Below are 15407 nucleotides of genomic sequence, written 5' to 3'. Positions count from 1 at the left end.
ATTTGGAATTACCATGGTGTTTAAATATAACTGTACTTTATTTTATCTGATTTAATTTTTGGTATTGATTCCACCCTTTCAAAAATTCAATTATTAATCAACTATATAAATCTTCATCATCACAATTAGATCTTTCAAAAACTATAATATAAAATGTTTAAATCAACAATCACCATTACAATTATATTTATATTATTTTATATTTTCAATTTTGGATTATGTTCAAATTTCCAACTCTATAAAAAGAATGGTAATCAATGGGACCTGGTTTCAAGTAGTACATCATCTTCTGTGGGATACACCATCGTAATATTCCCAAACCAACAAGTGTTTTTTAAACTAGCCAAAGATTTAGACTACTTGGGATTTAACCATAGTGTCACAGTTGATAGTAAAGCATTCCCAGAGACCTATGATATGAAATTTAATTTTAAAACTCTTACACAAATAGAAACAGATGGTTATCCAAGATTCTATTGGTGGGGATGCAATCCAAACGATGTATTATTTGATATTACAAATAGAAATAGAATTTCAAGAGGTGATTTTATTATCTCTATTGAAGCAATGGATCGAACTCATAACTGTGGTTGAGTGTCTAATGGTCTGAAAATTTAAATGTTGCATTCTATTTCCTTCTTTTTTCAATTTATGAATAATTTTAATTAATTAATTAACTAATTTAATAAATTAACTTGGTTTATTGGAATCGTGGAATATCTATTCTATTTTTACAATTTGAAAACAAATACGCATATTGTCTATTGTCGGGGTGTGGTGGTGTTGAAGAAACACCCCATAACCGCCGGAGACAAATTAATTTCCAATATTTGTCGTCGTATCTGGTCATTTTTATTCACCTCGAGGATCCGATCGGATTCTCACCCATGATAACACCTGTATTATTTATTCTACCTAAATTAGTATCTGATTTATGTTTCCAATCAAATAGATAATTAATTAATATCCAATAACAAAACAACTTTTATAAATCTCCATCCTCACCTTGCTACCATTAAATCAAATCACCCAACTCAACTTTCTAATCCAAAATGTTTAAATCAATAATAGTAATATTTATAATCTTTTATATTTTCAATTTTGGAATATGTACATCCAATTTCCAATTATATAAAAAAGATGCTGACTTGGAATGGAAACTTGTTCAATCTAGTAACTCCTCTTCTTTAAAGTATACCATGAAATTACACAAAAAAGATGAAGTGTATTTTAAACTAATCAGAGATACAGATTTCTTGGGATTTAACCATAGTCTTGTCATTGATAGTACCAAACTCAAAGAGACCTATGACATCAACTTTAATTATTATAAAACTCTTTTAAAACATTCAACCAGTGACAAGCCAATTTTCTATTGGTGGGGGTGCTCCCCAAATGATATTTACTTTGATATCAAAAATAGAAATTGGTTGCTCGGTGGTGACTTTATTTTCAAGATTCAAGCTCTTGAACAAGTTAAACATTGTAATAATACTTCCTTAATAAATAAATAAATAAATAAATAAATAAATAAATAAATAAAATGACATTAAAAATTAAATAAAATAAACTATACATTTCTATCTATCTATCTTTTTTTCCAAAGTGGTTTATTTAGTAAATATATATATATACAAATTTATTTTTAATTAATTTATTATAACTCCAGTCCACTATTATTTATATTATTATTATTATTATTATTATTATGGCAGCAACTACTATCACTACTACTATTCAATAATTTAATAAATTCTCTTTCTACTTCTTCGTCTTCGTCTCCAACTATAATGGAGTTGTGTTGTTCAATTGATGATGTTGGTGATGATGGTGGTAATGTTGTCGTGGTTGTAGTTGTGCTGGTTGTAGTCTCTGTTGTGGTACTTGAGGAGGTTGTCGTACTATTGGAAGGTTTCAATGGTGATAATTGTTGTTGTTGTTGGTGTTGTGATAATATAGACGGTGTAGTTGTATTATTATTATTCTGATGATTATTGATGATTTCCTTAACAAATGGAATTGGTGATTCTTTAAATAATATTGATTCTATACGATTGAATCTTTCTTCAAACATGAGTATTGTTCTTTCATATTCGTGTATTTGAGATTGAAGAGAAGCGACTCTATCCTCTGACTCTTTTAAATGGCATTTGAGTAATTCTATTTCTTCATTGTCCTTTTTCGATTGTTCCAAATCCATCTTTGCATGATCGAGTTGTTCGAGTACACCACACAATGCCTTTTTCATATCTTCCAAGTGTACATCCTTGTTTGATAGTTGGAGGTCTTTGGTCATGAGTTCCCTTCGATGGTCCTCTTTCAGTCTCTCTATTTGTTCCGTGCTGTCTTTGAGTCGCGCCGGCGCCGCCACCAACCCCACCGTCAACTTTAATGGGAACAGCAGTGGTTTAATCATCCGACACCAAAATCTTAAACATTCATCGTCTTTACATGCCCAGCAATGATCCAAATAAGGACAATACTCTGCCCCTACTGATATTATATCACGTGACATTTGACAAATTATTATTATAAATGATTTGATTGTTAATGATTATTATTATTATTATAAATATATTTATTATTATTATTATTATTATAAAGGTGGATGGAGAAGTTATTAATTATTAATTTACTATTAGACTACTACGAATATTACAATTAAATTAAATTGAATGGAATGGGAATGGTTTGTTGCACATTTACTCAGTTGTAATGTGTTGTACAACATCAATTACTACACTGGTCACAGCTTAGATTGTGTTACTATTTTTAATATTATTGTTGTTGTTGTTGTTGTTGTTGTAGCTACAATAAATCATCATCATCATCATCACCATCATACATTCATTCATTACCCAACACCTGAAATTGAACAACAAATAAATAATAATAATGAATCTCTGACTGATTTTTTTTAAGGATGTATCACTTTTAAGGAGGGTGATATCAAGAGAGTGGGGCACTTTAAAACTTGTATAATCCACCTCTTCTACCACCTTTAATATTTTGGGAACCGATGCAATCACATCATTGTGTGTGGTGGTGGGTGGGGTGCGTTGGGGTGTTTTCATCATCGCCCAGATAAGTGCAGTAGTATAGTATCCTCCTCTAGTCAATGAGTAGTGACCACCATTGTGATGTGCACCAACCAACCAACCAAACAACAACTCTTTTCATTCATTCGATACACATGGTTAGTATCATCATTCTACATATTGATCATTTATAGAACACACACACCTAGATATGTTAGGTATGGATTAGTAGTTGATATCAACCCATCAAAAAAACCGTCCAACCATAAAACAATAAGTAAAATGTATTATTATTCATTCGTACGTATATAACTTACATTATTGTGAGTTGTGAGTGCGTGTGTTGTACAGTAACCACTGGTCGTGTGTGCAACCATTGGTTAGTGGTGGGATATATATACAATCAATCAATGCATTGACTTGAAGTTACAAAGTAGTTTTTAATTATATCGTCACTAAGTTGTTGTTGTTGTTGTTGTTGTTGGATCGACAAACAATGAATCAAACACTATCGACAGTGTTCATTAATGATATGTTATCTTTTAATGATCTTTGACAAAAGAGAACCTCTTGTCTGAGTCCAGACTGGTCTCCATTGGTCCGTTGGAAACGAAATTCCAACAATAGATTTTGAATTTTTGAAAAAAAGAGCGGTATTGATGACTTTCGCGCGTCACTTCACTAACTCCCCATTTTTCTTTTCGTTGGTTTGTTTGTTCGAAGAAGTAGGTAAGAAGAAGATAGTAGTAGTAGGAGTAGTAGTACAAGTAATACAGTAAAACATGTCAGAACAACAAATCATCACATTATTCAAGCTTGCTGCTACTGCACCAGAAGCAAATGTTAGAGAAGAAGGTATGAGACTATCATAGTATTGATATTGATCGATGAAAAAAGGATGATCATTGCTAACACTACATTGTAACGATGATCATACTCTATTATTATTATTATTATTATTATTATTGTTTACATAGCATCAAACAATTTAAAGAATATAGTAAAGGTTCAAGGTGGACTTATTTCCTTGCTTCAATTGATCGATACACAACAAGACTCATTTATTAAACAATTGGGTGCTATCTACTTTAAGAATCATGTTAAAGAGAATTGGAAAAAGGTAACTTTTACAATAAACACATAAAACACAGACATATGATCATATGGATGGATGTATATAGCTAACACCTCACACATCTTTATCATCATCATCATCATCATCATCATATTTATAGGGAGATCAAGTAGATTATCCAATTTATCCATCGGACAAGGAAACAATCAAAGCAAGTATGGTAGAACTCATTCTTCGTACACAACAAGCAAATGTAAAGAGTCAACTGATTGAAGCTATGAACATTATTGGTGAAGCAGAGTTTCCAATCAATTGGCCATCACTTTTGGGTGATATCATGAACAAGATCTCTTCAACCACCGACTACAACACCATCAATACTCTTTTGGAAATCTTGAATACTCTTTTATGCAAATATCGTCCACTTGCCTCTGATAAACAGGTATTACTTGAACTTCGTGAGATTCTTGATACTTTACCAAAACCATATTTAGAGTTATTTAACGTATGTATAAATATATAATATAATATATAATATTCATAATTTATTCAAACTCCAAACTTTTCTTTATTTCTAGAAAACTGGAAATTTAATCAAACAATCAGGAGCAAACTTTACACAAGAACAAGCCAAATCATTATTTACATCGGTTCATTTACAATTGGAGATTTTCTTATCAATGAGTTCTGTCGATTTACCAGAGTTCTTTGAAGATAACCTTGAAACCTTTTCAACAGACTTTTTATACTATCTTAATTATAGATCAACTAATCCAGGTTTAATTAATTCAAAGGTAAAAAAATATAATTATTATATTTGTATTATTTCATTTACTTACTCTTGTCTTTTTGTTATTCTATAGAGTGACGAAGAACCATCATTATTAAATCAAGTCCATACAAGTGTTTGTGATATTGTTAATTTATATATTGGAGTGTATGATGATGAATTTTCACAATACCTCGATCCATTTGTAAGAGGTGTATGGGAATTATTATCACAAACACCAAATGAAGTTAGATATGATTCTGTATGTATAAAATAGTAGAATATAGATTAGATTGTATTGTATGTTGTTTTTAATCATCTTTTTTATTGATTTATTTAGTTAACATATTCAGCAATTAAATTTATTGGATCTGTTAGTATGAGTATTCGTCACAGTTTATTTGCAGAGGAAGGAACACTTAGACAAATCTGTTCACATATTGTTGCACCAAACATCAAGCTTAGAGAATCCGATGTTGAGTTGTTTGAAGACAACCAAACGGAATACATTCGTCGTGATATCGAGGGTAGTGACAGTGACACTCGTCGTCGTGCCTCTATCGAGTTGGTCAAGGGTTTGAGAAAGTACTATGAACAAAAGGTGACACAAATGTTGTCGGTTGACATTAACAACCTTTTGGCCGAATACCGTGCCAATCCAGCTGCCAACTGGGCATCCAAGGACAGCGCCATCTTCCTCGTCACTGCACTCGCCGTCAAGTCAGACTCTGGTACTGCCACTGCCAACGCACTCGTTCCAATCGTCCAGTTTTTCGAGACAGAGATTGTACCAGAGATTACCAATGCCGCCACAACCAACCCTATCTTGTTGGCCGATTGTCTCAAGTTTATCACCATTTTCCGTACCCAATTGCCAAACTTTGAAGCCATCACCAAGTTGGTTGCTCCATGTTTGACCAATCCCAACTATGTCATTCACACCTATGCCGCCACCTGTATCGACCGTCTTTTGACTGTACGTGACCCTACCACCAAACAACCACGTCTCTCTGTCGCCTTTGTATTGCAAAATGTTGGTGATTTCTTGCGTCTTCTCATTGGTGTGTTGGGATTCCCAGAGTCACGTCAAAACGAACGTGTTATGCGTACTGTTGTCCGTATCGTCTTGATGCTCATTGGCAAGATTGATCTCCAATTGACCGTCGATCTACTCCAAAAATTCACTTCGATTGTCGTCGCCGAGGCTGACAACCCCACCAACCACACCTTTAACCATTATTGTTTCGAAGCTATTGGATCTCTCCTCAAGTCGTTTGCCGACCGTCCCGAAGCCTTTACCATTGTCACTCCACTCATTTCACTCGTCCTCTCCAAGGATGTCCAAGAGTTTACCCCATACACCTTCCAATTGCTCTCTATCCTCGTCGAAAATGCTCCACCACAAAACCTCCAAACCTACCGTGACCTCTTGGCCCCACTCTACCATCCAAACCTCTTTAAGAACCAAGCCAACATCCCACCACTTGTCCGTCTCTACCAAGCATTCTTTAAAAAGGACGGTGCCTTTGTCGTCGAAAAGGGTCACATTGAACCAATCCTTGGTGTCTTCCGTCTTCTCATTGCCTCTCCCATCAATGATCATGAAGGTTTTTATATCGTTGAATCAATTGTTGAAAATTTACCATTGTATGTTAAAAAACAAAAAAAGAAGAAGAAAAGAATATATAGTAGTTTTGACTAACCTATATTTATTTATTTATATTATTTAGTGCATTGTATGAAAATTATATGAAACCAATTTTTGAAATCATTTTGGAAAGAGTATCAAAACACAAGACTGAAAAATTATTAAGATGTTTTATTATTTTCCTTGGGTTGGTGATTCACAAGTTATCGATTCAAAAGACTATTGAAACCATCAACAAGATTAGAGTTGGATTATGGGCTGATATCATTGCCAAGGTTTGGATTGTCACCTCTGACAAGGTTACTGGAAAGATTGAAAAGAAGATCTTGTCAGTTGCCATGACTCAAATGCTTTGTAGCTCTGAGATGTACACCTCCATTCAAGATGCTTGGGTTCATATCCTCGATTGTCAATACAAGCTGTTGAATGAAGAGGAAGCTGGTGGTGCATCCAACGGTGAGGCTGGTGTAGCCAATGAAGATCAACAAGAAGCTATCGAATCGGCTGAAGGTTACGTACCATCATTTGCTCAACTCCAATTCACCAAAAAGCCAGATACCGATCCAGTTGCTGAAATCTCTGATTACAAAACCTATTTTGCTCAACACGTCAAACCACTCTACCAACAACATTCTGCTCAAATCAATCAATTATTACAAAAATGTCAAAATGGTGAAAATATTAAAAAGTTTTTACTCTAAAACAAACAAACAAATAACATAATAATAATAATAATATAGATAAACAAACAGATACTACAACTACAACTACAACTACAACTATACCTCCTAATTTACTTAAAAAAAATATAACAAATTATGAAATCAATTTTTCATAACCAAATTCAAATAATAAATTAGTTTATAACATTAAATATATAAATATACAATATACAAAGTGAATTGCAATACTGGAAGTACCTCTGTGACTGGAAGAGTGTGATTAAAATTATTAATGAAAAAATATTAATCAAGTTTTGTGTGTGTTTTCATTATTCACTTTATTATTTACTTTTTGTCGTATCGATAATAGATCTATCAATCGAGATGATTAGTAATAATAAAGAGATAAGTAATCAAGAGCATCAAGAAAGATTGATGATAGAATGGGGAAAGAAGAATGGAGTCAAATGGGATGAAGAGATGATGGAGATACACGATTTCGGTGATAGTGGAGGTGGCAGAGGTGTCATCGCTAAACGAACTATCGAAAGTGGTGATCTATTGGTAGAAGTACCTCTATCACTATTAATTCATTCATTACCTATACTATCTGTTGTACCTCCTTTTGTAAGATGAAAAAGAAGAATGAAACAAACGAAACGAAATGAATTGAATATATTCATTAACTTATACCATTTTTTTATAGGAACATATAGAAACAGTATTAAAACTATTAGATTCAAAACAAACTATATGTTTTCAATTGATTTATGAAAGATTGATAAGGAATCGATCTAGATGGTATGGGTATTTGGATTGTATACCAAAAGAGTATAATACAACTGTCAGTTATACCGATGCAGAGATTGGTGAATTATCTTATCCCTACTACAAAAATGAAGCAACTAAACTACGCAAAGAAATGTTGGATAGTCATAAACAGTACAAAGAGATATTACAGTCACACCTCACTCTCAAAGTACTATCATCTCATTCCGAGTTGGACAATAATAACAACTCTACTTTTAAAAGTAGTGGTGGTGGTGGAAATACATTAAAGAATAGTACTAATGGTAGTACAAGTCTACATAATAATAGTACTGGTACTCCTATTATTAGAAATAGTGGATCTATCAAGAATAGTGGATCATTCCTTCGAAATAGTAGTAGTGATATTGGAAGGATGAGTGCAAGTGGTACGAATACACCATCTGCATCAACTAGATCATTACCAAGTTTTGATTATGTAAAAGATGATCAAGGTGATATTTTGGAGGAAGAAGAGGAACATCGATCTCATTTGGGGTGTCCGACAAACAATGGATATGAAGTGGTGTTTCATCAAGACGTGTTGGCTAATTTGGTAGACTTGAATATGTATGTGTGGGCATGGGGTGTGATTCAGACACGTACCTATTATTACAACCCACGACTCGATCATCAAGTATCGGCTGCTGCATCGTCCAAGAAGCAGCAGCAGCAGCAACTACCCAAAATACATACAACTCAAGACAAGAATGATAATGCATGTCTTGTACCACTGGCAGATCTATTCAACCACAATCCAAATGTCAAGACGATGGCATCCTACTGCGCAGCGGACCGTTGCTATCGTGTCTATACAGACACTCGGTTTGAAAAGGGTGAGCAGGTGTTTATATCGTACGGACTGCACAACAATGCGACTCTTCTCCACTACTATGGTTTCGTGATTGATAATAATCATTTGGACGGCATCGAGATTGACTCGGAGGCGAGTCTACCGCCTCTCCGTCCATCGGCATTCTACCATCTACCAGCCAAGGAACAACGCGAGTACGAGAGACTCGTTGAACGCAAGGAAAACATTCTCATTCAGAACGGACTCAGCCAAGGCAAGTACGAAGTGGTCAACGACCCAACCATGCCATTTACATGGAACTATCTAACAACGCTGCGTGTCATGATGATGACCAAATCAGAGATTGACGCCAATCTCCAAAACCATATCTTTCATCTCGACGAACCAGTCTCTCTTCAAAACAACAAACGTGTCTCCAAATTCTTGACCGATCTATGCGATCGCCATCTCCTCCAACTCGGAGCCAAACGAGATCAATCCACCTGCACCACTCACAACCAACTCATGACAACCATTCTCATCAACAATACTATTACCATCTTTGAGAATGCTCGTATCTATAGTTTAAGTTTAGATTTAGGTCAATAATAATAATCCAGAATCCCTAATCAATCAAACATTTAAATGTAAATAAAATATAACAAATTTAGAACACATGTAACTCTACCATTGTAGTGTTGTGACTTTCATTGAATGGGAGAACAAGAAAACCGTTTCGAAAAACGTATCCCCCTTTTTTGACAGAGGCATCCCTTTTCAGCAAAAACCGGTTCTCAGAACCCAATTAATTTAAATGTCCACGATAGAAAGATAGATAGATGCCGATTCAACCGATTATTATTCCCACCCAACACTACTGTTTCATTCATTCCCCCTCAATAACAATCTATCAATCAAAAGTCATTGCCATTATCGTTTTTTCCCATCTTTGTTCACAATAACTGACTTTTAAAATCATTCATTCATTTTATCTATTCATTGTAGTAAGGTGGTAGTAGTACTAATAGTCTCAGATATATATATATGTACAGATAGCAGTTAAAAAGGTAAATTTAATTACAATGCGATCAATCAATCAATCAATAATGTTGATTGTTATTGGAATATGTGTACATATTCTTTTCTGTTATTATATTATATATTTATCATGCAACCAAAGGCAGATATAATTATACAATACAGTACAGATATAAAACAACACACATCCCCCCTCCCCCAACCAACGTTGTTATGATAAGAGATGGGATGGGATGGGTGTTCATCATCATCATCAAACAATCAATCAATCCTCTTCACTTAAAATCAGCTGCATGGGTGCCTCTACTTCTCCTCTCTCCCCACAATATATATATATATATTAAAAATGGCTGTCAAATTGGTCATCATTCCATCAAAGTAGTAGTAGCAGTATATAGTCCTATCTATTACATGGTCAACCAAATTCTCTCCTCCTCTTAACTTCCTATTGTATATGACTTGTTGACAATTGTCATAATAACAAGTTGTTAAACGATTATCATTATCATAAAAGTTTAAAATAGAAGTACGGCATTCTACCAACATCAAACAACTTATGGAAGCTATTCTATGGGAATGAATGGGAATCGATTTACTTTTTACGACAGATAGAGCTCCATAACAGTCAATCAAATCTTGTGACTGGTTATTAATTAATCCTCTCCTCTACTCCTCCTCTATGTTCACAAAACTAGTTGTGTGCGTGATTGAACAACAACATACACCTCCCACCCCTTCCATCTACCATCTACCCCCCATTCAAATTCGGGTTTGATCGTTGTTTGCTCCGATATACACATACACACAATGTGTATGGGGGGGGGGGGGGGGGGTGTGGTTGGTTGGTTGTCAGCCTATACAGTCTATCAAATATTCCAATCTTGTTTTACTATTACTATTACTATTGTTAATATATATATAATATATTGTCATACCTCTGCTTGGCAAGTCATATTACATCGACTACCGGGTTGCGATGTATTAGAGTTACCACCACCACCCTTTAATTTAAAGTGATCACCAATAACAATAACACAATAATAATAATAATAATAATAATTTAAACATAACAAATTTGGATCTATCTAACAACAACATGATTATTATGATGATTATGATGATGATCAACATATTCAAAACAACAACAACAACAAAGACAACAAACATTAATATTGGATATTTAAATATAATAGTTTGGAACAACAAGCAAGATCACTCTCACTCTTAACGATTTTTAAATAACTCCCTCTTCTTCCAACCAAACAAGATATATATCCAATCCAACCCAACCCAACTCAACTCAACTCAACTCTCCATCTATCCAGTCAAACTCAAACAACCTAACTACTACTATACTGCTGCTGCTAGATATTTATTTTATCACAACTTCTTCTTGACAACTATAAAATAGAAAAAGGTTGTAGTTGTAGTAGAGTAGAGTAGTCTGGGGTTAGCCGCGCAGCAGTAGGAGGTTGTGGTTATGTTTGGGGGATACGAACAATTTGTTGTTTAGAAATCTATCAATAATATCTTACACACACACACACAGGCAGACAGGCAGTCCAGTAATAATAATAATATTGTATGTAACAGACGATTCCACCAACACCCACATTATTTGACAACCCCCCCTCCCCATCGGATCGATTGGATGCCGATTGATGATGTCGGACAGATTGGTTGAAACACTGTGTTTTGGATTTTATTTCTATTGGACCATCATATCACACACAGCATCACCACATATTTATTTTGTTTTGATATTTGGGGATTTTGATTGATTGAAACAGCAGCGTCGTCGTGTTTTTGTTTGATTGTTTGTTTGTTTGATTGATTGATCACATTCCTCCACACTTGGAATATATTATATGCACATAATAATAATAATAATAATAATAATGGATATATTTAAAACTAACCATAACTAACTAAATTTATTTCTTTCAATCCAACCCCAACCATAACCATAACCACAACAACTCCAACAATAACCATCAACAATCAATCATCCATAATCTCTTAATCTGATATCATTTTACTTTACGACAAATGCATTCCACTTCTCACTAACTCCTTCTCCCTTTTTCCAACAACAACAATAATATTAATTAAACAAACCATTGATCTCTCTCTCTCTCTCTCTCTCTCTCTCTTTTTCTTGTTTGTTTATAAACAATAGCAAAAAAAAACAACAACCATTCAAATTATTCATTACCGTCACATCACAACATCATCACCATCACCATCTTTGTTTAACACTCTACTACATCTTTTTTCCATATTCTGAATAAATATATTTATATATATATATATACACACACAACTCAACTAATAACATATAACATACCACTTTCTAATCACATCCACCTACCTCCTTTCCAGTTCCACGCCTTTCCTCTTCCTTTTTTCTAATTTAAAATAATCATATATTATATAATATTTTAAAACAACAACAACAACAACAACAATAATATAAGAGTATTATATTTTTGGCAACAGTGGTTTATGCAAGAGAATATAGTGGTGGAAATCTTTATAGCTAGATTCAGCTGATATTTATTTATTTATTTATTATATTTATTATTTATTTATTTATTAAACTATAACAATATCAAAGAGATTCAATCATGATAAGAATGGAAAGATTAAGGAGTAATATAGAGAAGCTTTCATCTACAGATGTATCACTTCAAGAAAATTGTCTAAGATATTTAATCAACAGTTCAACTGAAAGCGAATACCAAGTGACCATCTTATATTTATTGGGAATTTCAAAAACCAATGAATTGTTAAAATCAAATAATGAAGTCATACAAATGTTATCAACTTGGTTACTTAGTCATTTATGTTTAAATTGTATTGTATTAAATATATAGAAAAGTAAAGTATAATCATATATATATATTAACTTTATATTTATATTTTTAGTGGAAAATTGTATAACATTATTAAAATCAGAGATTATAGAAACATTGATGCGTATATTGGTGTCTGAGAATCAAGATGTAGCAGAAAAGGGGTTATGGGTATTGACCAATTTAACATTGTGTTCAGAACATAGTCATCTGTTGGTAGACTATGGAGTAGTAGAGGCACTTACCTTTTTTTTAAAACGATCGAATCACAATCTCATTATACTGGCCACTGTACCACTTCGAAATATATTACACAAAGATACCTGTGGAGAGTATCTTGACAATCAAAAAGCACTCTGTCACAGTGGTGCCATTCAAAGTATTACCAAACTTCTCACTTCCCAATATCCAACACCTTCAAATGAATTAATATTGGCTTTAACATCAATCATTCACGTTTTATCTATTTATCATCGTATGTCAAAAGAGAAAAGAGAAATAATAATATTTATTTATTTATTTATTTATTTATTTTTATTCTTCTTCTTTTTTAGCATTAATTAGAAGAATTTTAGCAATATCAGGAGTATTACAACAATTGATAGCATATTTATCATCACCTTCATCACCTGAACCAATTAAAGAACAAGTATTAAAGATTTTAATTAATCTTTCTCTGACAGAGGAAACTGAAAAACCGATATTGGATTCGGGTGCAATGATGCCATTGATTGAAACATTGGTCTCTGTCAGTTCACCTCTGTCTCTAAAATCATTGTCGGTCAGTTGTCTTGCCAACCTCACCTCGAATCAAGACATTCGTCGTATTCTACGTTCCAAATATTTGATTGATGGTATTTGTGAACTATTAAAAGAACGATCATCACACAGTTCACAATTACTTGAAGCTTTGGCTTTATTGATAGCAAATCTTTGTACTGATGGTATGTAAAACAAATATAAAGAACACAAAAAGAAAGAAATCAAATTTAAATTAAATTATATTAATTTTCTTTTTTTTCTTTTTTTCTTTTTCTTTTAGAAATTTGTAGATATATGATATTACAATCAGATTGTAATAGAATTTTAACAAGATTTATTGATCATTCTCATCCACAAGTAAAAGAATCAATTCAAAAAGCAATAGAGAATTTGAGTGTACCGATTTCAGCGTCGGTACACAATGAATTAAATGTCAAAGAAGATCTATCGGATCTAGATCCAACCGATAGTTTGGGTCCATCACTTTCACTTTCACCCTCCCCAATCAACAAAGGAATTATGAGATTCTCTAGAAGTATATCTCCTCAAACTCTTAGAAACACTCTAGAAGAATCATCACCTCGACTTTCTCATGTAGATGAACCAAACATGAGTTTTAGAAGAGGAAAGATTATTAAAGAAATTATTGATACTGAACAAGCTTATATTTATGCTTTAAATATTTGTATTAGAGTATGAAAAGATATATATTTAAAATCAAATCAAAATATTTATATTAATTCTTTATTTCTTTTTTAATTTTTAGGTTTATTATAATCCATTAGTAGTTGCACCAACAAGTCCACCAATTTTACCATTAGAAGTTGTAGAATCTATTTTTTCAAATATTGATAAAGTATTTAGAGTAAATTGTGAATTTTTAAAGAAACTTCGATCTTTGGCATCATCGACTGAAAAGATTGATATCATTGAATTGGCACAAGCATTTCAATGGTTGTGGGATAAAGAGGAGAAACCAGATCAAAGCGATCAATTTTCAACAATCAAAGAGTATAGGACCTACATTAATGGATTCAATAGAGCAATGGACCTTATCCATGAGAATCGTGCCAAGGTACCTCGGTTCAAAGAGTTTTTGGATCGTTGTCAATTCTCGGATCAGTGCAAGAGTGAGACTTTGGAATCTTATCTCATTCGTCCGGTTCAACGTATTCCAAGATACATTTTATTGCTCAATGATTTGCTTTTACATACTGTCGATGTATTGGAACGTGACAGTCTAGAAGATGCACTTGGATCGACAAAGATTGTGGCCGATCAACTCAATGAAGCCAAACGTCGTGCAGAGAATCAAAACAAGACAATCCAATTTCAAGACAAGGTGGTTGGATTACCAGATTCACTTTCATTGACTCAAAAACTTCTCATAAAGGATGGATTAATGATGGAAGCTAGACAAAAAAAGGTTTCCAAATATGTCTATCTTTTACTATTCAATGATTATCTTTATGTCACTCAACAAAAAAAGAACAAATATTTGGTCAAGAAATCAATTAATCTTGTAGATGTAAAGATTTTAGATACAAATGAATCAACTATTAGTATGTACCAAAAAAAAAGATTAAAAAAATATATATTATAAATTATTAATATTTATTTTATTTTAGATGTAGAGAATGCATTCAAGATATTATGGAGTGGTAAAGAAGATAGAAATGAGAATGGAATCATATTATGTAGTTCAAATCCAGAATCTAAAGAGGAATGGGTAAAGGAGATTAGAGACTCTGCCAATAATTTAAAGCGTGCTCAAATTGCAACTCTGCTAAAGTCACATGCTCACACTTTAAATCCAAGAGTTGAATAAATGCTATTTATTTATTTATTTATCTGTTGATCAATCATTTGTTTACGTAATTTCATATCCATATTTATGATTAATAAATCATACACAAATCTAGATTAATCATTTGATTACATAATTCCATTACCTTATATT

The 15407-nt window shown here is 33.0% G+C and overlaps 5 protein-coding genes across 5 annotated transcripts; 4 read left to right on the top strand and 1 right to left on the bottom strand.

Annotated features, from left to right (window-relative positions):
• Positions 1-153: 153 nt before the first annotated feature.
• DFA_10912 (uncharacterized protein) lies at positions 154-594 on the top strand (the record flags this gene model as incomplete). Its single annotated transcript, XM_004351110.1, has 1 exon — positions 154-594. The coding sequence occupies one exon, from the start codon at positions 154-156 to the stop codon at positions 592-594; it is 441 nt and encodes a 146-aa protein (XP_004351162.1).
• Positions 595-1235: 641 nt separating this feature from the next.
• Positions 1236-2296, bottom strand: DFA_10911 (uncharacterized protein; the record flags this gene model as incomplete). The annotated part of the gene is made up of 2 exons (XM_004351109.1): positions 1236-1318; positions 1723-2296. The coding sequence occupies 2 exons, from the start codon at positions 2294-2296 to the stop codon at positions 1236-1238; spliced, it is 657 nt and encodes a 218-aa protein (XP_004351161.1).
• Positions 2297-3820: 1524 nt separating this feature from the next.
• On the top strand, positions 3821-7368 carry DFA_10910 (uncharacterized protein; the record flags this gene model as incomplete). Its single annotated transcript, XM_004351108.1, has 8 exons — positions 3821-3893; positions 4016-4158; positions 4274-4618; positions 4692-4907; positions 4977-5144; positions 5223-6529; positions 6613-7202; positions 7271-7368. The coding sequence occupies 8 exons, from the start codon at positions 3821-3823 to the stop codon at positions 7366-7368; spliced, it is 2940 nt and encodes a 979-aa protein (XP_004351160.1).
• A 208-nt stretch (positions 7369-7576) lies between these two features.
• DFA_10909 (uncharacterized protein) lies at positions 7577-9401 on the top strand (the record flags this gene model as incomplete). The annotated part of the gene is made up of 2 exons (XM_004351107.1): positions 7577-7819; positions 7899-9401. 2 exons carry the CDS (start codon positions 7577-7579, stop codon positions 9399-9401), a joined length of 1746 nt encoding a protein of 581 aa, XP_004351159.1.
• A 3065-nt stretch (positions 9402-12466) lies between these two features.
• On the top strand, positions 12467-15275 carry gxcY (pleckstrin domain-containing protein; the record flags this gene model as incomplete). Its single annotated transcript, XM_004351106.1, has 6 exons — positions 12467-12686; positions 12759-13160; positions 13240-13629; positions 13728-14140; positions 14214-15009; positions 15076-15275. 6 exons carry the CDS (start codon positions 12467-12469, stop codon positions 15273-15275), a joined length of 2421 nt encoding a protein of 806 aa, XP_004351158.1.
• Between the last annotated feature and the right edge of the window lie 132 nt (positions 15276-15407).

The sequence above is a fragment of the Cavenderia fasciculata genome (assembly GCF_000203815.1).
Source record: "Cavenderia fasciculata unplaced genomic scaffold Scf_EUAJFUG02G6ADK-5, whole genome shotgun sequence".
NCBI classification, from domain to species: domain Eukaryota; phylum Evosea; class Eumycetozoa; order Acytosteliales; family Cavenderiaceae; genus Cavenderia; species Cavenderia fasciculata.
Note: the sequence above shows the minus strand (reverse complement) of the source record. Positions and strands in the feature narration are given on the sequence as shown.